The 26,607-nt window shown below is 32.3% G+C and overlaps 1 protein-coding gene across 3 annotated transcripts in view; it reads right to left on the bottom strand.

The window, feature by feature from the left end:
* LOC145268667 (tyrosine-protein phosphatase non-receptor type 23-like) overlaps positions 1 to 26,607 on the bottom strand; it is a 144,856-nt gene that overhangs the window by 45,826 nt on the left and 72,423 nt on the right. For 2 of the 3 annotated variants that reach the window (XM_080124154.1, XM_080124156.1), the window contains exons 16-19: positions 24,877 to 25,028; positions 22,047 to 22,240; positions 18,062 to 18,357; positions 4,016 to 4,366 (exon numbers count right to left, since the gene is read on the bottom strand). In XM_080124154.1, the coding sequence (XP_079980280.1) occupies positions 4,016 to 4,366; positions 18,062 to 18,357; positions 22,047 to 22,240; positions 24,877 to 25,028 (993 nt within the window). The remainder of the gene's footprint in view (positions 1 to 4,015; positions 4,367 to 18,061; positions 18,358 to 22,046; positions 22,241 to 24,876; positions 25,029 to 26,607) is intronic. The other variant, XM_080124155.1, reaches the window with a different exon arrangement.

Here is a 26,607-nt window from a genome sequence, read left to right as displayed (position 1 = left end):
TTCACTATTGTCCCATTCATAATTGTTGGAAGCATGTGAAAACACCCACATACACGTAGAAAGACTATTGGCACTTTTAAACAAGATTTTGTAGTCGATAGAGTTTTCCGATAAAAAAAAAAAAATAGTTTCAACTGATTTTTTTTTTGTCAATTCTAAGTTACAATGGTAGCTTCCAAATTATGCAGTCAAAATTACCTGAATATTACTGAATTATTTAACAAAAAAACTTTAATCGTGTTAGCAGGGGAAAAATTGCTGCCATCTTGTTTAAATCAAAACAGAAAATTACCTCCCTTTTGAACTCACCTGTGTCTTACGATCGTTTTCATCAAATTCTAATTTCTTTATTTTCTTTAATAAATAATTTTCTACCTTATCGATTTTCGTAATTTTTGGATATAATCATCTTAAAAATACGAGGAATACGTAGGTAGATACCATTGTCTTAATGTGAAATTCAGTTTTACGATTTCCGAAATTTCGTCCTAATAGTGTAGAAGTGTCAGACTATTAAACATACACGTAACAAATCAACATGCACAGACATGCCATATACAAAGAAACGTAACTGTTCTTATAATTTTGACCACTAGACAATACATGAGCATCGATTACAGAAACACACGTATATTTACATACACACGTATAGTTACATACACACGTATAGTTACATACACACGTATAGTTACATAAACTAGACAGGCATGAACGCACGTACATACACTTGTTATAAAAAAATAAATAAATAAAAAACGTCTTCCTTCAGTCTTGACAGACTATGGATACCCACTGTAAGAGTGCCTGCGCGTGAAACTTTTGTGGCAAGAGTTGTGCAATATCCAGCCACACCTCTCCTGAGTCGACATTGTTGAATACCAATGACAAGTGGAGGTTCAGGACGACTGGAAACCATGCTGGAAAGGATATACAGCACCTAGAATTCTGAAATGGTCACCCATGTGGTACTAGCCAGGCTCAAGGTTGCTTAACTTCGGTGGTCTGTCGAAAACCGGTCTGTCAACATGAGTATACGATACTTGTTATATAAAACCCTAGAATCGAACACCAAATGTTACGGTCCACCTAAACACTTATCAAACCTGACAGTCAGACATCCGTTGTGTGGATGCATATTCACATGTTGCTTTCTTAGAGTCTTACACTGTCAATATCTGCAACAGAGAGATGAAACTTTCACGTCATGAATGCATAAGTCATCATAAAAATGCAGCAGGCTAAATAATAAAAATAGGAGGCATTACTTATGGAACGTCCCCCCCCCTCCCCTCCCTCTCGTATTAATGAATCACTGCTTCTTATGGGTGAGTAGCAAGATGTTAGTTTACATTACATTTAAACTTCCATGTTGCTGTTCATCCAAATAATTATCAAATGCAAAATCAGACATCATGGGGATAAGACAACAACAAGGACAACATTCAGCATTTCTTCTATTTTTTTTTTTTTTTTTTTTTGTGTGGCACAAGTCTGAAATTAAACGTAATTAAAAAACAAAATACAGAAAAAATCTTTATGATGTACATACCTATCATGGAACAAAAAATGTCATATTCCAAAAATCACATAAATTGATCAAATAGTTATCAAATTTCACAACAAATTCATTTAATAAAGGGAGACAACTCAATTCGAACAACAAAGTCTCTCTCTCTTGGATAGGGTGCAAAAAAGAATCTTTAATCTAATATATCCCACTTTGTCAACTAAGCTCCAGCCTCTGTCCCATCACCACAATGTTGCATCCCTGCGCCTGTTTTACAAATATTTTAATGGAATGTGTTCTGATGAACTCGTTGCATTTGTGCCCCTTCAACATACATATCCCTGACAAATCTGCTTAGCAACAAAATCACACCCCTTCACTGTTGAGGTCCCTAAATGCCAGAAAGCTTTCTACTCTAAGAGTTTCTTCCCTTGAACAGCTAGACTTTGGAATTCGCTTCCTACTACCTGCTTTCCTGACTGTACTGATATGTAACGTAAACAAACATCTTGTTAATGTTTCCAAGACATGGTCCACATTAGTAACCTATTACGTCTAAGTAGCGATATGCCTTGCTTTGAGTGAAGGTGAGTAAAAAGAAAAAAAAAATTTTTTTTAATCAATCTTCTAATGGCTACAATATATTATTAAATCATTAAAAATTGTAAAAAAATATTTTTTTGATATATATAAAAAATAAATTTTAATCAATCTTCTAATGGCTACAATATATTATCAAATCATTAAAAATTGTAAAAAAAATATTTTTTTGATATATATAAAAAATAAATTTTAATCAATCTTCTAATGGCTACAATATATTATCAAATCATTAAAAATTGTAAAAAAAATATTTTTTTGATATATATAAAAAATAAATTTTAATCAATCTTCTAATGGCTACAATATATTATCAAATCATTAAAAATTGTAAAAAAATATTTTTTTGATATATATAAAAAATAAATTTTAATCAATCTTCTAATGGCTACAATATATTATTAAATCATTAAAAATTGTAAAAAAATATTTTTTTTGATATATATAAAAAATAAATTTTTTTTATTAATCCTCTAATGGCTACAATATATTATTAAATCATTAAAAATTGTCAAAAAATCTTTTTTTGATATATATAAAAAATAAATTTTAATCAATCTTCTAATGGCTACAATATATTATCAAATCATTAAAAATTGTAAAAAAAATATTTTTTTGATATATATAAAAAATAAATTTTAATCAATCTTCTAATGGCTACAATATATTATTAAATCATTAAAAATTGTAAAAAAATATTTTTTTTGATATATATAAAAAATAAATTTTAATCAATCTTCTAATGGCTACAATATATTATTAAATCATTAAAAATTGTAAAAAAAATATTTTTTTGATATATATAAAAAATAAATTTTAATCAATCTTCTAATGGCTACAATATATTATTAAATCATTAAAAATTGTAAAAAAAATATTTTTTTGATATATATAAAAAATAAATTTTAATCAATCTTCTAATGGCTACAATATATTATTAATCATTAAAAATTGTAAAAAAAAACATTTTGTCATATATATAAAAAAAAAAAACCTATCCTCAGTGCGAACGATAATAATAGAATTGCGAATTACTTATGACAGCTTCCCAGTCATGGCTGACGAAATGACTGCATACTACCCCCATGGATTAAATAGAAGGTTCCATTCGAAATTCTGTACAGCTTCTCACATTCAACAAGATACAACTGAAAAAAGTCTGAGAGGTTTTTTTTTGGTTTTTTTGCAAAGGAGTCACCTCTTTTCAAGGCCCGAGGGTCACTCAAGGATAAGGGTTAATGAGTGCACAGTGGGCAAGGGAAACATGTCAGTCATCAATAGTAGTGGAAATTTGGTAAATTGAATTACTTAAAGCGGACGGCTCCTCAAGAATTTGTTCACGTTGGACTTGAAGACAACCACATTGTAATCAGTTGGAAAGCAGGAAAACGGAACACAGTTCCACAGGTGTGCAGTTCTAAGAAAAAAGCTTTGTTCATGGAATCTACGTTTAGATTTAGGCACAGATAAAGAGTGGGGGAAATTATTGATAGTGGTTTCAGTTAGATGAGTGTTTTTCATGAAAGTCAGGCAGGGCGACCATAGATTGGAACTCAGACGAGCACTTGCCATGAAAATATCAACCGAAATGTTGTGAAAATAACATTTAATATGAGAACAGTAGTCAGAAGAATCCAAAAAATATATCAATAAAAAAAATACTACTTGATCAAGTGACATGATTTTCGGAATATAACATTTTCGCTTCGTCACAGTGCGTAGATCATAAAGATTTTTCTGTATTTTTTGTTTTTAATTAGGTTGAATTCTTTTTTCTTTTTCTTCATGCAAAATTCATCATCCAAATAATATGAAAAAATTTTTTTTAAATTTATCAATTTACATGATTTTCAGAATATGATATTTTTGCTTTGTGATGGGTACATGATAAATTCATTTTACAAGTACCTGCAGGTGTGTATTTGCAGTAACATCTGGGGGTGGCTGCTGACTGAGGGTCCCACCACCCGGGCCCAAGTGAGGATGAGTTAATGTGGTGTCCATGGTGGGAGAGGCAATAGGTGTGGCCACAGCAGAGACGGTATTCGTTGACTGCTGCGGGGGTGGCTTCTGCTGCTGCTGCGGGGATGGCTTGTGAGAGATTGGCATGTAAGGTAAGTCTGAAGGCGGCATGTTGCAAGCCAGTTCGGTAGGGATACCTCCCCCTGGGGGTAGGGACATCTCTCCTCCTCCATCGCCAGTGTTAGCAGGAACCCTGAAGGGCATTGTGGCTACTGTAAATGGCTGCGGAGTATTGGTCTACAAAGAAAACAACAAAAAAAAAAAAGCATCTAATGCTAAACTTAGTGCAATAAAAAAAAAAATTAAATATAGAAGAGTATAAGAAGGCTATAGCAATGCAGAGAACCGGCTGTTGTATTGGCGTAACATATGACCAAAAATAGACAAATGAAAGAAAGTCTTATCTGTTTTATTATTTTTACTAGCATTTCAACCCGGCGTTGCCCGGGTGTTTGGAGGTGTATGTTGAGCAAAAAAAAAAAAAAAAAAAAAAGAAAAAAAAAAAAAAAGAAAAAAAAAAAAAAAGGCAGTCAATTTTTTAAACTTTGACCCCTTAAAATTTATTGTTTTGGGCTCAAATCAAGTTATTAAGTTAGATCCATGTCTAAGGAAACTATATCTAAAATTTCAAGTGTTTAGACTGAAAATTGGTGGAGGAGTTTGGTAGAGTTCTCAAAGGTCAAATCATTGAACTTTGACCCCTTAACAGCCAAATTTCTGGCCGAAAATGTATTACAAAGATTTTCCCAAATCTCAGTACCCTGTATATCAAATTTTGAGTCTGTAGACTTAAAACTGACAGAGTTATTGCATAGGGAAATATACACAGACACACACACGTACACTTTTATAGATATATAGATTTAACTTTGTATATCTATTTAATTTTCAAGATAATCACAATACAAATCAGTAAATATGAACTGTTTGATGTAACCGTGATTGTGGAGGTTTTAATATTTTGAGATAACATCTTTTTTTTCAAAAGTGCCCTCTTGTGGCGAGCTAGATTTTCCCCACATTAAAAACTGGCCTTATGTCTGACTCTGCCCTTGTGGGGAGGCAAGTAAATAGGAACATAATTACATTAGGATCTGACGACAATGTTTATTATTATTATTATTATTATTATAATAATTATAATAATAATAATAATAAACATTGTTTATTATTATTATTATTATTATTATAATAATTATAATAATAATAATAATAAAAATAAATACTAATAATAATAATAATTATAATAATAAAATAATAATAAAATTAAAAATTAATTATAATAATAAAAATAAAATAATAATAATAAAAATAATAAAAGTAAAAAAAAAATAATAATAATAATAAAAATAAAAAAATAATAATTATAATAAAATAAAAAAATAACAATAATTATAATAAAAATAATAAAAGTAAAAAAATAATAATAATAATAAAAATAAAAAAATAATAATTATAATAATAAAATAAAAAATAACAATAATTATAATAAAAATAAAAAATAATAAAAAATAAAAAAAATAATAATTATAAAAAATAATTATAATAAAAATAATAAAAATAAAAATAATGAAAATAAAAAATAAAAAAATAAGAATAAAAATAAAAAATAATAAAAATAATGAAAATAAAAAATAAAAAAATAATAAAAATAAAAATAATACTAATAATAAAATACTACTAATAATGATAAAAAAATAATAAAAATACTAATACTACTAATAATAATAATAAAAATAAGAAAAAAAGGATATTAATAAATAAATCAATAAAATAAAATAAGAAATTTAATTAATCAAATAAATAATTCATATGTTAATATTTATAAATAATAAAATAAAAACAAAATTTAAGATCAACAGATTTATAGATACATACAACATAATCGAAATCCGAATAGATTTCACATTAAATATTCTCTGCATTATCGATTCAAAGCATCACTTATTTCCATTCAGAATTTAAATAATCACATGTTTGCTAAAATTAAAAAGAAAACCTAAATAATGAACTAACAAGTAGATCAAGACAGAATTTAAAAAAAAAAAAAAATTATTAATTTAAATAGATAAATAAATATACAAATGAAAATGTCTATATTAACCTTACCAGACCAAGTTACCGATATACCGGTAATTTCCAAAAATGCTATATACCGAGTTATCTCTAAACCAGTATTTTTCCGAACACGTCTTTTTGTGTTGTCAGAGTGCTAAAAATAGCTACCCAATCGCTGCTTAGCTTCGAGTTAGCGCAAGCCTAACGTTCTACAAATGGCTCCCTTTGTTTTGGCAGAGTTGTGAGTTGTTTTGTAGACTAAAGTAGCCGTGAAACGAGCTAGTGACGAACCAAGCACTTTGACAGGTAAAAGAGCGAGACCAAGGAGTTTCACGGTGAAAACAAGTGTTGGATAAAAAGATAAATTCTGATTCAGACGTTTGTTTCTGAATCAAGTAACGCTAGTGATGATGAATATATCGATGAAGGAGAAAGTGATGATAATTCTGATGATGTAAATGGGCCTAGATCAAAATCGAGCATTCAAAGTAAGGGGGGGGGTCGTGTCACTCAACCAGGTGATAGGGGAGATTCTGGTGTGGTTGATGAGGGATGGAGTCGCAGTTTTGTAGCTCCAGATCTGGATTTCACAATTTTGCCCAGGCGGCCAGGTACAGGGGACAATTATGTTCACTAGCCCAGGTCGGGTAAGGTTAATAGCAATGATATTAATTAAGAAACCCTACGTGTAAACTCTTTCTGCTTTACAATTTATTAGATTAGATTAACTTCTTAACGCGTTGTCATGACAACGCACGTACTACAACCATTGGGTAGCAGATTACAATTTTTTTTTAAATTGGATATTAATAAATAAATATTTAATAAAAATAAAAAACATGACCATATTGTATTGACACACGCAGCATAATACGAAAACGTTTAACATTAATGATGTCTCCATTACAAATCCACAGCATCACTTACTTTAAGAATTTAAATAATAACCGATATCATGTTCGCTAAAAAAACTCCACAATTAATAAAAAATATTTTTTATTACATTTTCACCCCAAACAAGGCGCATTGCCACTTTGATGTAGGGGGCTACTATCAGGGACATAAGCTGCAGGAAGTTGGGCAGCAAGATGTTGGTTCACGTTACACTTGAACTTCTGCATGTCCGTACAGTTGAGGAAGCAGGGACCCAGAAGGGAACTCCAAAGTCTAGCAGTTCTGGGGAATAAACTACTGTAGTAGAAGGCTCTTACATCTAGGGATCTCTACTGTGAAGGGGGGAGATTTAGCTGCTTGTTGGGTTTGGCGGGGGTATTTATGTCAAGGGGGTACAAGTGCTTGCAGTTCGTCGGAGCATTCACCGTTAAAGTACTTGTAGAACAGGCAGAGGGATGCAACATTTCATTGATGGGACAGAGGCTGAAGCTTATGTGACAGTTCAGGACCTATTAGGTTGGTGACTCTCTTTTGGACCTTGTCTAGGAGCGAGAGACTAAAAAATGAAAGTGTTTATAGCAATCTATACATATAAAAGCGAAAATGTGTGGATGTATGTATGTTCGCTTTTTGTGTATGTCCAAGAAAGGATTTTTTTCGGCAGCTTCTCAAGGCCGTCGCTCATTTTTAAAAACTTTTTACATCACGTCGAAATCATAATATCTACGAGTTACAAACTGAGGTCGCGTGTGTATTTAATTTGCCCGACTTTCAAAAGCTAAATATTCAACCTTTTTCGATCGGCGCGTGTAGATTCGCCTTTTTTTTTTTTTTTTTTTTTTATATATATAATAAAAGCGAAACTAATACGAAGGTTGTTGCATCGTTCCCAGCGTCCAAAAGCAATCAGCTTTGATCAATGCGGGTTTTTCCTTATATCAGACAATTGCTATTCAATTTGGACAATCCCCTTTCAATGGGGAGCTTGTTTCCCTCCTCCCGTCATCTTGGGGAAGCACAAACTGCCCCACATTAAATGAAAAAAAAAACGATCCCGCAGCGAAACAAAGTAAACAAACGCCAAAAACTGCCCCGTCATCAACAACACGTACAAAACATGATGACTTCTTTATTTGTCGGATCAACCGGTCAAATGACGTCAGTAAATAAAAAAAACGCAGTAAATGAACCCCCACCCCCCACCCCCGCAGTGAAACAAAGTAAACAAACGCCAAAAAACTGCCCAGTCATTGTAACGCTCCCGCGATGACCTCATTAAGCGGCCACCTATCAATCAAACCTCCTTGACTCACTTTAATCGCTCTTACATTAATATTGTCGCTGTAGCGCAGGTGTTTAGGCTCAGTCTATAGGCCTCAAGGCTGTGTGTTCGAGCCCACATGCCACCAACCCCCAATCTTTATATATTTTTTTTTTTTAAATCGCTATCATTAAGTTTCCTTTTTGTTCTGATTTACCCCGCCACCAAACACACACACCTACAAATACCCGGGCAACGCCGGGTACCTCCCCCTAGTATAAATATAAAAACTCATGCATAAACCATTTCCTGCTTTACAGTTGTCCCGTTCCCACATTCATTTTCACCCTATGATATTTCAATCTTTTTCCTTTGTTAGGGACACTCTTTGGTCGCTTTTCTTTTGAAAAAGAGATATTATCTCAAAATATTAATACCTCCACCATCCTGGTTACATCAAACATACAAAGTTAAATAAAATAAAATAAAACAAATAAAACCTTCTTTCGCTGTCTATTTTTGTTCATACCTCATGTCAATACAACAGCTGGTTCCCTGCATTGCTACAGCCTTCTTATACTCCTTCATATATATTTACCAGCAATGCTTTAAGCAAACTACCTTTCTCTATTAAATAAAAAATTATAAAAAGAGCTGTTATTATATAAGAGCCATTCTAAATGTAAGGCCTCCTATTTTTTAGATACAAAACCTAAAGCATTGAAGAGCTATGAAGACAGGAGTGGTACCATTAAAACGAGCAACCTTTTAAGTTTATATAAAGGGCAATTGTTTGTATGTCCAGCTAAAAGTAAAAAAACAAACTACAAAACAAAGGAACACAAAGTTGGTATTATCTTGATTGGTATTGCTCCAGATGTATAAAATCTATAATTTAGAAAAAAAATATTAATTCTGTGAGAACCAACTGTGCTGGTGGTGGTGGGAGGAACTGATTTTCTTGATTTTTAACATATTTATATAATAATTTTCAAGAAAAAAAACAAAAAAAACAATGGATTTATGTAGTAATTTGGGAAAACAGTCATTTCTGTAAATCTTTATATATCTACTAGCAGGGAGACTCAACGTTGCCCGGGATTGAATGAGAAACAACTAGTGTCCCAAACCATATTTTTATTGTCATCGAAATCGGTGAAATTGATCATTTTTCAATTAAATCAATTGATTGACTGCTCTAGTCGGGGACTAACCGCAGTGCATCAGGAGGAAACCTCACCTGCCTTCCTGTGGTGACTTAGTCTACAATAAAGTGTAGTCTACATTGCACTGTAGAGAACCTACTGTTGATTTTATAAGTTTTAATATTTCTCTATAGCAGGGTTTCCCAAACTTCAGGGCACCATGAAGCCCCTGAGTAGAGTAAAGGTTTTTCACGAAGTACTAGCAAGATCATTTCTAAAATAAATATGAAAAACATTAATCTCAAATTTTAACACCAACTAACGATTTTTGAGTCCCTTTGACTTCAGGCTTAAGTCAAAGGAAGCACTGGTGCTACCAGATCAGGCTATCTGAAGATATTGGCTTCCTGCGATGAAATGCACCTAATGTTGATGCTTTTTTGTTTTTTTACTTCCTTTTGCAAAACTTAATTACATTCTGCAAAACCAAAACGTAAAACAATAAGCCTTCTTTTCCCTCTTTTTCTTTCTTCCTATTTCTCTTTCTATCTCCCTCACTTCCTGACTGGTGGCCCTGTCGGTGGGGCATTAGAATACGCTGACTGCCCCCCTGCAGAGGGTAAAAGTCCCTCAATGGGGCTCCTGGATACGACCTTAAACTTTATCCAGTGGTGAGGCCCCAGTTTAATTACCATTGCTCCCAGGTCCACTTTGACCCAGAGTGGTAGTACCTATTAGGGTCCCAACTATGGGTTAAATAGAAACCGACGTGAAAACAACAAATATATTCTATTAAAAAAAATTTTTTCTTCAAAATCTTTGGATTCGGCATTAAATAACCTGAAAAGGGTTGATATGCCGTAAAACAAAAACAACCAACCAACAACCAATCCTGACTGGTTTCCTTACCAAACATTAACACTGTAACCCGTTTCCCCTCTCCATTGCAAAACTCATTCATGTTCTGCAGGGCAGGGAACAAAAACGATAAAATTCACTTTAAAACAACCAAACCAAACACTACAAACTCGCGATTAGAGATACAAAAAACGTGAATAAAAACCTTCTACAAAATAACTGGATGCAACATGAATACCATTTCTCAAAAAACTGGATTCGGCATTAAATAGCCAAAAAAGGGTTGATATGCCATAAAATAAAACAACTAAACCAAACATTGCACTGTAGAGAACCTACTGTTGATGTTATAAAATTATTTTTATATAATGGCTTGAATGAAAGTTTAGAATGCAAAAGTCAAGTATCATGGTTTAATTGTGTCCTAAACAGAAACAGTCATTTCAAATGTGGACCTGTCTTATCAAAAAAATTACTGTTGATTTTATATGCTGAGCCCTTCTGCTTGTGCACTAGTGATAAATCTTCTCAAATGCACCTGTGATGTTAGGCTGTATGAAGGTGTTAACTTTGTTCAAAATTGGACTGTTCCTTCTTTAATCAGATTTTTGATTATCGATTTTCAATACTTATCAAAGGCATTCTGATACAAAACCTATCTAAGAGCACTTTCAGGTACAAAGTATATTTGCGTGAAATTTCATAAAAATCAGCTCAGCCATTTCAGAGTCTATTAGGAAAAACTCACACCCACACACAAAGTGGCTTTTATATACAAGTAGAGATTATATAAAAGGCAAATGTGTGTGTGTTTGTATGTCCAGCTAGAAATAAAAAAAAAAACTACAAAACAGATTACCACAAAGTTGACTGATATCGTCATGGATATATAAAATCTAAAATTTAGAAAAAAAATTCATTCTGTCAGTGTCAACTCTGTTGCAGGAAGGGGGGGGGAAGATAGGCGTTTTTCTAGATTTTTAATTTATCTATATAATTAAAAAAATATATATTTATAATTTTCAAAAAAAAAAAATTATAATTTAAAAAAATGTATTAATAATTTCCCCCAAAAAATGTATTTATAATAATTAAAAATAAAATGTATTATTAATAATTTAAAAGAAATGTATTTTTCAAGAAAAAATATATTTATAATAATTAAAATAAAAAATTATAATTTTCAATAAAAAAGTATACTTTTTAAAAATTGTATTTCTATAATAGTATTCTAAAAAAATTTATAATTTTCAATAAAAAAGTATTATAATTTAAAAAAAATATGTATTCAAATAATAAAATTGATAATTTAAAAAAAAACGCATTTATATAATTAAAAACATATGATTTTCAAATAAAACTTTTTTATAATTTTCAAAAAAAAAAAAATGTATCTATACAATAATTTTTAAAAAATATATTTATAATTAAAAAAAAATGTATTTATAAAATAATTTTCCAATAATGTATTTATATAATTTAAAAAATGTATTTATATAATAATTTAAAAAAAAAATATATATATAATAATTTTCAAAAAAAAATATATATAATAATTTTCAAAAAAAATATTGATAATAATTTTCAAAAAAAATATTGATAATTCAAAAAATGTGTTTATATAATAAAAATTATAAACATTTTTTTTTTTTAAATAGAACTGAGAAAAATGATGAATTAACATAATTCTCGGTCATAAATGTGAATGTCTTGTAATTATCAAGGCCTGAAGGCCACTCAAGGATAAGGGTTAATGAATGTACATTAATCAAAAGGACAATATTATAGTAATCGTTACAAGTGTAACTTTGGTAAATTTGCTAACTTATATGGAACGGCTCATCAAGAACTTTTTTACATTGGACTTGAAGACAGCCATATTGTAGTCAGCTGGAAAGCAGGGAAATGGTAGAGAGTTCCACAGGCATGCAGTTTAAGAAAGAAACTTTGTTCATGGATTCTACGTTTAGATTTAGGCACAGATAAAGAGTGGGGAAATTATTGACAGTGGTTTCAGCTAGATGAGTGTTTTTTGTGAAAGTTTAGCAAGAGGTACCATAGATTGGAGTTCAGATGAGCACTTGCCATGCAAATGGTGTAGTTACAGATGTTTGGTCAAGGAAAGAAGTAGGGTACAGAGTCTGACCAACAAAAAAAAGTCCAGTGCACAACTTTATAAAATATAAAAAAAAGTTTTTTTAAAATTGGCAAAAGAAAAAAAAAGGTAAAAATATAAAAAAAAAAGGTAAAAATATAAAAAAAAGGGTAAAAATATAAAAAAAGGTAAAAATATAAAAAAAGGTAAAAATATAAAAAAAAGGAAAAAATATAAAAAAAAGGAAAAAATATAAAAAAAAGGTAAAAATATAAAAAAAAGGGTAAAAATATAAAAAAAGGTAAAAATATAAAAAAAAGGTAAAAATATAAAAAAGGTAAAAATATAAAAAAAAGGGTAAAAATATAAAAAAAAGGGTAAAAATAAAAAAAAAGGTAAAAATATAAAAAAAGGTAAAAATATAAAAAAAAGGTAAAAATATAAAAAAGGTAAAAATATAAAAAAGGTAAAAATATAAAAAAAGGTAAAAATATAAAAAAAGGTAAAAATATAAAAAAAGGTAAAAATATAAAAAAAAGGTAAAAATATAAAAAAAGGTAAAAATATAAAAAAAAGGTAAAAATATAAAAAAAGGTAAAAATAAAAAAAAAGGTAATAATATAAAAAAAAGGTAAAAATATAAAAAAAAAGGTAAAAATATAAAAAAAAGGTAAAAATATAAAAAAAGGTAAAAATATAAAAAAAAGGTAAAAATATAAAAAAAGGTAAAAATATAAAAAAAAGGTAAAAATATAAAAAAAGGTAAAAATATAAAAAAAGGTAAAAATATAAAAAAAGGGTAAAAATATAAAAAAAGCTAAAAATATAAAAAAAGGTAAAAATATAAAAAAAGGTAAAAATATAAAAAAAGGTAAAAATATAAAAAAAGGTAAAAATATAAAAAAAGGTAAAAATATAAAAAAAGGTAAAAATATAAAAAAAGGTAAAAATATAAAAAAAGGTAAAAATATAAAAAAGGTAAAAATATAAAAAAAGGTAAAAATATAAAAAAAGGTAAAAATATAAAAAAAAGGGTAAAAATATAAAAAAAGGTAAAAATATAAAAAAAGGTAAAAATATAAAAAAAGGGTAAAAATATAAAAAAAGGTAAAAATATAAAAAAAGGTAAAAATATAAAAAAAGGTAAAAATATAAAAAAAGGGTAAAAATATAAAAAAAGGTAAAAATATAAAAAAAGGTAAAAATATAAAAAAAGGTAAAAATATAAAAAAAGGTAAAAATATAAAAAAGGTAAAAATATAAAAAAAGGTAAAAATATAAAAAAAGGTAAAAATATAAAAAAAGGTAAAAATATAAAAAAGGTAAAAATATAAAAAAAAGGTAAAAATATAAAAAAAAGGTAAAAATATAAAAAAAAAGGTAAAAATATAAAAAAAAAGGTAAAAATATAAAAAAAAAAGGTAAAAATATAAAAAAAAGGTAAAAATATAAAAAAAGGTAAAAATATAAAAAAAGGTAAAAATATAAAAAAAGGTAAAAATATAAAAAAAAGGTAAAAATATAAAAAAAAGGTAAAAATATAAAAAAAAGGTAATAATATAAAAAAAAAGGTAAAAATATAAAAAAAAAGGTAAAAATATAAAAAAAAAGGTAAAAATATAAAAAAAAAGGTAAAAATATAAAAAAAAAGGTAAAAATATATAAAAAAAGGTAAAAATATAAAAAAAAGGTAAAAATATAAAAAAAGGTAAAAATATAAAAAAAGGTAAAATATAAAAAAAGGTAAAAATATAAAAAAAGGTAAAAATATAAAAAAAGGTAAAAATATGAAAAAAGGTAAAAATATAAAAAACAAGGTAAAAATATAAAAAAAAAGGTAAAAATATAAAAAAAAAGGTAAAAATATAAAAGAAAAAAAATTTCCTTTTATTTCGATTTTATTTGTTAACAAAATCATCACTTCAACATCAGAGCAAAAATCAAAATATTTAATTTCAATTAAAACCACAGATATCTACTCAAATCAATCAATCAATAAGGGTTTTATCAGTCAATGAAGAACCCATCACTGGACTTTAGCTATCTCTTTGTTTTGAGCTATCCACTGCCATGTGGGACCCATTTGTTTTATCAGGTCGTCCTGCCATCTCGTTCTTGGTCTTCTCTTTGGACCTGTTATGTTCACAGGTGTGTGAATTTAATGAGATCAAACATCACGCGACTTAACTTTGGCTGCAAGCCAGTTCCCCATAAAAAAGGGAATGTCCAACTGAATAACAATTGTCTGAGATGACAAGTTTTGGCCGCATTGATCAAAACTCATTGCTTTCTGGATGTCCCCAGTACAGGTGCCAGGGTGCTGCCTTTTCTACGGATTCAGTTTCTCTTTTATACGGAAAACAAACACGCGGAAAAAAAAATTGCAAAAATAGCGTGTAAAAGTCGCCCAAATTAAAGATACTCACGACCTCGTTTTGTGAATCGGACATGTTACAATCTAGGGAGTATATAAAAAGTTCTAAGAAACAGTGACCCCTTCACCTGTCCCCCCCCCCCAAGCCGTTGCCGGACATATACAAAATGTGCACACACTAACACACATTTTGACTTTTCTATATATATATAGACTAGCAGGGCTACCCGGCGTTGCTCGGGACCATATAAACAATGAAAAAACAAAAGCAGATATTGAACATATGTTTTATTCTTAGGGGAGAGGAATCTTTCATCTCAAGTTTTAGCGTTACAAACAAACATTTGTCTTTTATATATAGAGATAATGACAGGTTTTTTGGGGGCCCCCCTCGAAGATAACTGATCAGTTGACCAACTTCTAGTGGTCCGTTTGACGTGAAATTTCGATATTTGTCATCCGGGTGATGGGACTTCGATATGATACCAAATTTGTCAAGTTTGGTTCCGTCTTTCAAAAGTTTTAGCGTTACAAACAAACATACATACATACACACAGACGTTTGGCTTTTATATATATAGATTAATACAGAAAATTTCCCATTCAGCCTTTTTCGGCCAATTATCCTAAAAAATTTGGCTTTAAATATTTTGGCAAGCCAGAGTTACTTCCCTTATATTTACATTACGTTGTCGAAAACAAATATGGCCGACCATTGGGAGGTGAAATCGTGAAAGTACATGTTTTATGTAATAGTACAGAAATATTTAATTAATTGCGATAATTAAGTAGATAAAATTGTTTTGGTTTGAAATTGACACAGAATGTGAGATACCATTGGTTTTTGATGAAAACTTGATCTTGTAGTTTTCGAATTTTGTTCTAATAGCGAAGAAGAACCTCAAAATTAAAAAAAAAAAAAGGCAAAAAAAAAGAAAAGAAATAAAAAAAAGCAGTTATTATATAAAGGGCAAATAACTGTGAATATATGTTCAGATATCTCAGTTAAACTCAATTGCGTACTGACATGAGCATTTTCATATGACAGTTTTCTCAAGCTTACTACTTCCATGCTGGCTCACGACAAATTGAAAGCGTTTTTGTTTGTAACACCATCACTAAAGATTTCTCCACAAAGTTAACAAATTCTTCCTATCTGGTTTGGCTTTTCATTAGTTTCTTTCTCTTAGATGGGTTGCCTTCACCACAACCGAGGAACTCCATTTACCTCCCTTTACTATAGTAACCCATGGCTAATGATACGCTACCTGAAAGTACTTCCCACAAGTTCCTAGGCTTAACTTTCACAAACTACATGAATTGAGACAAATACATTGAGGACATTGCCAAGGCTACTGCAAAGAAGGTAGGCTCCCTTTACCATGCTAGAAAATTACTCACACCAGAGAGTATCCTGTATCTCTTACAAAGTCACTATTCGCCCATGCATGGAATATTGTTGTCACATCTGAGCTGGTGCATCTGCCACTAGATAGGGTTCAAAAAAGAGTCCCCAACCAATATCCTACCAATGTCCAATCGCCAAAATGTGCCATCCCTGTGCCTGTTTCACAAGTAAGTGCTCGGACGAACTCAAAGCACTAGTACCTCCTCGACGTAAAAGCCAGTGTGTGTTGGTCATACTGAGAAGATCTTGTTTGGCCACGAATACTATTTTGAAAATTTGGTTTACTTATCTTTAAAAGTATCCTCATGCCAGGTTGTCCTGACAAAGCTCTGTACAGAGAGACCTTAGACACTCTAGGATAGTGTCTAGTAGGCATTCAAGTTCTCTCCTGTAGGCATTCAAATGTTTGAATGACCAGCTAAAAGTAAAAAAAAAAAAAATGCAAAATAGACCACCACAAAGTTGGTATTGTTTTGACCGGCATTGTCCTGGATGTATAAAATCTAAAATTCAAAAAAATATTCACTCTGTGAGGGTCAATTGTGTTGGGGTAGGAAGGAGTCTGTATTTTTAACATATTCATATAATAAATGATAATAAAAAAAAATAAAAACAAAAAATTTGGAAAAACTGTCAAGTCATTTCTAGAAATCTTCCATAAATGACCTAATTTTAAATTATGGTGGAGTGGTCATGAGAGCATCATAACTGGGTGAAAATCTTACATATTTCACGATTTTATTCCAACTATCTCTCGCACTAAAGATTGAACCGTCAACCTCCAGAAAAGTGTCGCTTACAACTGAAACGGTAATCAATAATTTCCCTCACTCTTTATCTGTGCCTAAACCTAAACGTAGGTTCCATAAACAAAGATTCTTTCTTAAACTGCACGCCTGTGGAACTCTTCCATTTCCCTGCTTTCCAGCTAACTACAATATGGTCGTCTTCAAGTCCAATGTAAACAAGTTCTTAATGAGCCTTCCCCTTGAATAATCCAATTTACCAAATTTACACTTCTAACGATTACTACAATTGACTACCATACATTCATTAACCCTTATCCTCGAGTGGCCTCCGAGTCTTGATAAGTGGTTACTTTTCTGTAAGAAAAAAAAAAAAAAACGAATTTATCTACTACCTTATCCGTTACGCAACAAGTCCTTGAGAATTACTTAAAATTTCTACACAATCATAGCTGATGGAATGAGGGCATGCTATCCTTGTTGATTAAATAAAGAAGGAGGCAACTCATCTAGGAAAAAGAAACTTATAAAAAAAAAAACTAAACTAGATAGAAAGAGTCCATTAGCCCTGGCAATCTTTTAGTAATGGTGTCATAAACAAAAAGGCCTGCTTCCAATTTCTCCTAAATCAAAACGGAAGTAGTAAGGCTTAGAGAACTGTCATCTCATGTCAGCACAGTCTGGTCTAACCTGAGATAGTGAAACATATAAAAGTGCTTCTCATCCAGAATTCACCCATAATAAAAACAAAAATCACTATGATTGATGAAATAAAAATATTGTATTCCAAAAATCGTGTAAATTGATCAAGTAGTTTTATTTTTATAAAGAAAATGATTTTGAAGGTATTAATGAGAATTAACGTAAATCTTGCAAGTTAGAACTATCAAGTTATCTCCCTTTGTTTTTTTTGTCTTTTTAGATTTTTTTCATAATGTTGGACAAAACAACTGCTCTTCTGTTAATTTGATTTTCTTATTTAAAAATAACACTACTTGATCAATTTACATGATTTTTGGTATATGATGCTTTTCTTTATTTTTGTTTTTACTAGAGGGGGATTCTTGACAAAAATTCAAGAAGCAAAACTTACCTGTGGAATGTATGTAACATGGCCAGCTCCACTAGAAGTGGGTGTCATTTTCTCCCCCTCTTTGGAATTGGAAATGGTCCCACCAGCCATGGATGGCAGAGAAAGGTCCGGTGGAAGGCTGGCCATTTCGTCTGGGGTGGATGAGCCACTCGATTGACCATCAGTCACACCTTTACCAAACGTTGCTGGTTTCATAAACGGCAAGTAGTCTTTGAGTTTTGGTCCTTCAAAACTTGGCAACTGCGTTTGCGAAGTATGGCTCGGTTTTGGAGCAGCAGGACGTGCTGGGGCAGGAGCTAAATAAATATTACAGGAAGAAAAACAAGATATACATACAATGAGACTTATAATGGTTTGTTTGCTCCTTTTGAACAAGCGCCTAATTTCAGCTGATGCTCCCAACTAATATAGTTAATTCTCTGGAGAGAATTAATGATGCCTATCAAGCCTATGTCAGGAATAACTATTTGATTTAAATAAGATGTAACTAAATTTAAAACACTTAACATAGTATTCATAGAAATGTATTAATTTCTGTCATTATAAGAATTAATTTATTATTTTCTAATAGTATGTATCCTTATAAATAAAACATATCTAAATTTGTCTTTGCTTAGACTTTTACATAAAGATACAATTTTTCAAGTGTATGAACATTTGATTCCCTCCCACCACTGTATATTTTTTCTGAAATCCAATATGGTGATGTGATATATCACGTTGGTTTGAAATTCTATTATTTTGGGGGATGAGTTTGTATGAGTACTATATTCAGTAAGTGTTTTAAATTTAGTTACATAACTCTTTAAATAAAGGAGCCATTTCTGTCTGTAGGCCTAACAGGACTTTAGTTGAATTTTAGGCATCATTACTTCTCCCCAGAAAATTAATTATCTTGATTGAGATCATCATCTGAAATTGGATGCTTGTCTAAAAGGAATGAACAAATCATAGTTTTATATATATATAAAAAATATATAATTTATTTTTACATTTCAGCTTCCGAAGAAACATTGTTTAATAATTCGAAAATCGGCAGAACTTAGTTTGTACGACCAACTGTCATCCACAAAGTTGAAATTCTAATTGCAAATGTTCTCCAGGAGATTAAAACGAAAAGAGCAGAGAACGAGAGGAAGATAAAGAGAGGAACATGAATACATATAAAAAAAACAAAAACATAAAAGAGAAACACAGTTATTAAACCAAACAATGCTGGTGTCAGCTAAGTTGATTTGACCATTGCCCATCTGATGCACCCACCAACCTCCATTGCTTTGACATTGTTGATTTGATAAACATGGCTCACTGAAAACGCAATGACATTTCGAAGTGGAATGTTGTCACACCGCTGCTATCGTAAAAATCCCTCCTTGATTATACTCATCTTCTCAGTAGTACAGAGAAAGTCAGGCACAAGACTAAATTGTGGATATCTCCCATTTTTCCACAAGGCCGCTCGTTATTGTGCCACATTTATATTCAAACAGTACAACAAAGAATAGTTTTAAAAAAAGTCCTTTAAACATAGATTTTTTTAAAGAAACAAATCTTCTCTTCAAAAGATTAAAAAAAAAAAAAAAAATTATTTATGAAATCTGTAAAGATAAATATACGTGGGAAATTGTTATAAAACTTATTGCTTCTTACATACATTTCTTATTTTCACAGATTTCATAAATGATTGATAAATTTGTTTTCAAATTAATGAACCAAAATAATCTTTGGTCATGGTCACAACATTCACCGGAGGTTGGTTTGGTCGGCTCTTTCCAACAAGTTCACTACACCCTGAATGTTGGCTGAACAGGAACTGCGATTCAAGGTTGCTTCTGCTATAAGTGCAAACCATTCGCAGTTCCAATGATGGACCCTATAAAGATGGGGCCCAGAATCAATTCAGCATCCTACTTCAATCTCTTGAACCAGGATTTTAGTTGAACACTGCAATGTTTTTTTCCAGCCTGTGGTGAAGCTGGATCGATGACTTCATGGATGAAGTCACCTGGGTGTCAACAAATGCTGTAGCTGAACCAACGAAGGAGTCTGGTCAGGAGGGATTTTAGAAGTGAGCGGATCCTGCATCGAGTGTGAACTGTACTATTGGGGACAAACTGTTGCTAGTGATGGTCGAATATCTCAAGTTTGCGTAGGTCATTTGCCCGTAAATAACGTAAACACTCTTTGAGTTTTTGTTTTGCAAAACTTGGTAACTGTGATTCGGAAGTATGAGTCGGCTTCGGAGTGGCAGGATGTGCTGGGGTAGGAGCTAGATGAGTATCACAGGTAGAAAAATGGACACCGATTTTAATGACAATAAAAATATAGAATTGTGAAACATTCATTGATCATCATTCAATCCTGGACAATGTCGGGTCTCCCTGATAATGTCTATATGTATGTGGCCTAAAATATTGAAACTGAAGGTGAATGTTTTATGTAAAGCCATTAATTAAACGAAAGTATTTTGTCTTTTTAACCTACTTGTTATTTGAAACTATCGAACTGGAAAGGAGGAAAGGAAACACTAAAAATGGCAGAACTTGTTTCTAATGCTATTTTTACATATTTTTAATAACTAGCAAATGTACCCGGCATTGCCTGGTATTAAATGTAATGTTAAATTCTTTAAAAAAACAAAATGAAGTAAAAAAAGAAAAAAAAAAAAAACGGAAAGAAAATGAGACAGGTGCATGCGAGTATTTTTTTTTCTAAACAGTTCACTTCTTGTAAGTAAAAAATACTCAAATTGAGATCGAAACCAAAACCTAAAGACAATGAATCAAGTACGATAACCATTATACCAGCTTGCCACAATCTTTAAAAAGTGTTTTCAAATATACTTATTCTTAGCATAAGGAAGATTCCATGTGAATGATTCCTGAAACAATTGATAAAAAGATAAAAATCAAATGACCCTAACCCCCAAGTACCCATTTTTCAATTTTGTCTCCTTAGCTGCCCCTTTTTTCCAGATGAAAACCAATTAAAAACGTTTCCACGTATCTGAATACCCTATATACATAATTTCAAGTCTGTAGATCAAAAATTTGTTGAGTATATAGGTTGAGAGTTGTCCTCTCACTCACACATTCTCACTTTTATAGATATATAGATAGATTAGTTCAAGAACTTCTGACATTGACATTGGATCGAAAGTGTTGATTCCAAGTACATATATATACATACACACACACACAACAAGGTTCCAAGTATATATATATATATATATATATATATATATATATATATATATATATATATATTGACCTCAACATGCATCTTGGAAAGACCAAGGTGATGTTGAACCAGCATGCTGCCAAGTCGCCAATAATTGTTGATGGAAAAACCATTGAGGAAGTTGAAAGCTATATCTACTTGGAAAAGAAAATTACGAAAGATGAAGATCTCTTCCCTGAGATAAAGAGAAGGGTAGCATTAGGATGGGCAGCTTTTGGGAAAGTGGAGAATACCATGAGAAGCCGAAAACAAATATGTCAATCAAACAGAAGATCTTCAAAGAATATGACGATACCAGTGATCTGCAGTAATGAAACATGCACCCTGACAACTCGCCAGAGTGAAATCATGGCAGAGGCACAAAGGAAGATGGGGAGGGTAATTTTGGGCATCACTCTACAAGACAGAAAGACAAACATCTGGATCTGCCAACAAACAAGAGTTATTGACATCAATACTGCCAGCAAACATCTAAACAGAGATGGACAGAGCACATAGCCAGACAACATGACAACAGATCGTCCATGGACAATTCGTGAACATAAGAGGCCAAAGGGAACGCCAAGAACGAGATGGAGGGACGACCTGATACAGCACATGGGTCCCACATGGCAGCAGATAGCTCGGGACAGAATTAGATGGCTAAAATCCAGGGAGGGGTTCCTCATTGAGTGATAAAACTCTTGTTGATTAATATATATATATATACACACACAACACGATTCCAAACATATACAACACTTACTTTTCCCAACAAATTTGGATTTTATTTGCTCCCTTTCTTCGCCTTGTACCTGACACACGCTGCGGCATTGTCGCTGAAGTTGGTCAACATTTGCAGCCAGTTTTGTGTAAAATTCAAGGCCCTTTTGCGATTTGCCAAGGAGATCTTCGTACACATCGTAACTGTTCATCAGTTCTTTGATCAGAGTTTCTCGCCTGAAAACAAAAAAAAAAATTAAATAAAATGAGAGGTTGATATAGTTTGCATCAAGCATTATGTGTGTCATATATAAACATAATTTATAGGAAGCGATTTTAAAAACCTGTCTAGCTACTACCACTGTAAATAATTTTCCTTTCTTCCAATGTGTATCTCAAACTAACATAAAGTTTCTTCACAAAAACTACTCTTCTGTGAAACACAATACCATGGGCCTGCTTCCCAGCTGTCTACAACATGGTTGTTTTTTTAAGTCCAATGTTGACAAATGCTTGCTGAGCCGTTGTTTCAAATAATCAAATTCTGCACAATTTTTACCATCATCATCATTCATTTGACAAACTTATTGATTCTTGTCCTTGAGTGGCTTTTTGCATTTATACAAAAACGCCCATCACGAATGAAATTAGGTACATTTTATTTCAAATGCCTTAGAAAGATTCTAGGGATTAAATGGAATGGTCAAACTACTAAGAAGTCAGAGACTGCACTATTTATTTGAAAACTATAGTATACTTTGATTACCTCGTATGTCGTAGGATGCAGAAGTTTCTAAATCGGCCTCGGTTTACAAATGATGGGGGGGGGATCACACTTGAACCATCACACAAACATTCATATAAAATAATGTCTCTAGCCTGGCTTGAATATATTCTTACGATTGGCTGCTGAGATAATTGCTAATCAAGTGCGCCAATGGAACTGTGGCAGAAAAAGAGGAAAATAAAAACAAAAATGATTTGGAAACGGACAATCAAGAGAGATTTGATTGCCATAGGAGGAAACTGGAGGGATGCTGTGGCTCTGACTTCAGCTTGAAAACGATGGTATGCTTTGACTGCCTCATGTGTTGCAGAATGTGGTTGTTCCTAAGTTGAAGCCAGTCTTAGTTTACAAATGATGGGAGAAAAAAATTATGCTTCAACCATTCATATGAAATTATGTCTCTAGGAAACAAATGGAGCAATTGAATTACCAACCAAAAAGTCAGATTGCACAAACCAGCAGGTCGTCAATACTTTACAAATGATGTTGTTATGGTGTTAAATGCTAATAAAACGAAAGGAACACAGAACTTTTAGAAACAAACATGTATTCAAATATATTACAGGCAATACCATTCCTTCACTGTTGGGAGTTTGCACACGACCTCCTTGGCTGCGTATCAATCTCTGACTGCCAGGCAATGGTACTCGTTACCGAAAGTGACATTACCAGAGGAAGTGACGTCACGAGATAGTCCATTTATCCCATGGAGGGGCGTCTCCAACAGATGTCTAGGCTGGCTTGGACAAACCCTGATTAGCTGTATAGAGAATTGCCAGCCAAGTGCTTTAATAAAAACCCCTGATGGAAAAAAGAAAGAAAGACCAAAAATGAGCTGGAAACAGACAATCGAGAGATTTGACTGCAATGAGAAGAAACTCGAGATGTGCTGTGGATGCGGCATCTAAACAATATGATATAAATGCGGGGGTGCCCCAGGGTTCTATCCTTGGACCTCTCTTGTTCCTGATATTCATAAATGACCTCCCTGACAAAATTGCATCTGAGATGGGTATATATGCTGATGACACTACACTCTATGGCAGGCACGACAGGAAGACGAATTAACACATTTCTAAAGAAATGGCAGAAACACTAGAGGAAGACGTCCAATCTGTGGTGGAATGGGGACAAAAGTGGTTGGTCGCGTTCAATGCTGCCAAGACTAAACTAGTTTCATTCAATAATTACAAGAAACCCTCTCTACCACCTATAGCAATGGCCAACGACTCTTTATCTGAGAGTACATCTTTCAAAGTCCTTTGCCTAACATTCACAGGAAACATGAGTTAGAACAATTACATTGAAGGCATTGCAAGGTGGGCTCTCTCTACCGTGCTAGACAACTACTAACACCCGAAAGTATCCTGTACCTCTATAAGGCCACCATTCGCCCATGTATGGAGTATTGCTGTCGCATCTGGCCTGGTGCATCTGCTACTAGTCTCTCGCTCCTTGACAAGGTTCAAAAGAGAGTCGCAAACCTGATAGGCCCTGAACTGGCATCTAAGCTTCAGCCTCTGTCCCATCGACGAAATCTTGCATCCCTCTGCCTTTTCTACAAGTATTTTAGTGGTGAATGCTCTGACGAACTGCAATCACTTGTGCCCCCTCGACGTGAGCACCCTCGACAAACCCGACAGGCTGCTACATCCCACCCCCACACTGTAGAGATTCCTAGATGTAAAAGATCTTTTTACTCCAATAGTTTCTTCCCCAGAACCGCTAGACTCTGGAATTCCATTCCAGGTTCCTGCTTCCCCAACAGTACTGACGTGCAGAAGTTCAAGTGTAACGTGAACAGACATCTTGCTGCCCAAATCCCTACATAGTACCCCAGTAGTTGTTGCCCCTGATAGTAGCCCCCTACACCAAAGTGGCAATTTGCCTTGTTTGGGGTGAAAATGTAATAAAAAAAAAAAAAAAAAAAAAAAAAAAAAAAGATTGAAAGCGATGATATTATGTTACACTTTTGCTCCAGCAATGCCGGAAACAAACATAAGTTAAAAATTAATACTTATACTAGTGTAAAAAACAAAATTTTTATTTTTTTTTTTTTTTAAACTGGATGTCTTAAGGTTCTTACTTGAGTATAATTTCCGTAATGGTCTTTCGGATATTACCGTATTTGGCATTAGCATCGGTGAGAGCTCGAAGTATATTGTCTTGGGCTGATAAGTTTTGTTCAAGCAATCCGATCACTTTGTCATGTTTCTTTAATTGTTCATCAAATATTATCTGCAGAAAAGGAAAACAGATGTACAAGATGTTAAAACAGATGTACAACACGTACAAAACAGATGTACAAGACATGAAAACAGATGCACAAGACGTGAAAACAGATGTACAAGACGTGAAAACAGATGCACAAGACGTGAAAACAGATGCACAAGACGTGAAAACAGATATATATGTACAAAACAGATGTACATCATGTACAAAACAGATGTACAATACATACAAAACAGATGTACAATACGTACAAAACAGATGTACAATACGTACAAAACAGATGTACAACACGTGAAAACAGATATACATGTACAAAGCAGATGTACAATATGTACAAAACAGATGTACAATACGCATAAAACAGATGTACAATACGCATAAAACAGATGTACAATACGCATAAAACAGATGTACAATACGCATAAAACAGATGTACAATATGTACAAAACAGATGTACAATATGTACAAAACAGATGTACAATACATACAAAACAGATGTACAATACATACAAAACAGATGTACAATACATATAAAACAGGGATCATATCAAGAGAGAAATATGATCATATAAAGAAAACAAATTAAGAATTCACCCTTCATTCATATACATGAGGTGTCTTCCAATAAGTTTCCAGACTCTTTTTGTACAGATATTTAAAATTGTTGTACACTCTTGAAAATTTAGTATGTTATTGCTATGCATCTTATGAGATGACAGACCAAATTTATAGGACTTCAGGTTCCAATGAATAGCTACAGTAGTAATTGGAATACACCCTACTAAAGCTTGATTGTAACAGCTGGTGAATTTCAAAAATGTAATCTGGATGTGAAGACATTTTAGAAAAACGATATGCAATGAAATTCTATTTTAAATTTGGAAAAAATGCCACAGAAACAGGAAATGCTTCAGACTGCTTTTGGACCATCTTGCAGAATCGAGGATTAGTTTTTGAGTGGCATAAGAGATTCAAGGAAGGCAGAGAGTCTGTGAAGGATGATGAGAGGTGTGGGAAGAGTAAGAAAGTCAGAACACCAGAGTTGATTGGCTAAATAAAGAGTTTCATGGGTAAGGACTGTCATGTGTCTATAGAGACAATAAGTGCACAATTTGATGTCAGTGTGGGAACTGTACACAGTTATTTGCGAGGAATTGAAGATGTGGAAGATTTGTGTGAAGTTTGTCCCAAGGATGCTCAGACAAGATCAGAAAGATGTCATGAGAGCAGGAAGATGTATAGCGAGCCGTTTAGACCTGCCAAACTTGCTTTGTCTGCATCAAACACACATTCACAGAACCAGCTGTGTGCAGTAGGACACACGCATGGAGCGGAGCGCGTGCAGACATCACACGGCTTCTGGTGACCTTTGACATAACCTTCCGTTTACCTCCTTTTTCTCCCTCTTTTTCGCTTGACAGCAAGCCATGCACACGTATAAACCACGCGCTTCATAAGCATGCACTCGGAGAGCAACAACAGAAACATGAGGTAGGCTTGCATATTTTTCATATAAACATTGTTACCTGTAAGATGCTACACATAGAGCTAATACAATATGAAAAATCCAAGACATAATTAAGC

The sequence above is a fragment of the Euprymna scolopes genome, chromosome 44, assembly GCF_053919585.1.
Source record: "Euprymna scolopes isolate OS-2025 chromosome 44, ASM5391958v1, whole genome shotgun sequence".
NCBI classification, from domain to species: Eukaryota; Metazoa; Mollusca; class Cephalopoda; order Sepiida; family Sepiolidae; genus Euprymna; species Euprymna scolopes.
This window is presented reverse-complemented; position numbering and strand designations above follow the sequence as displayed.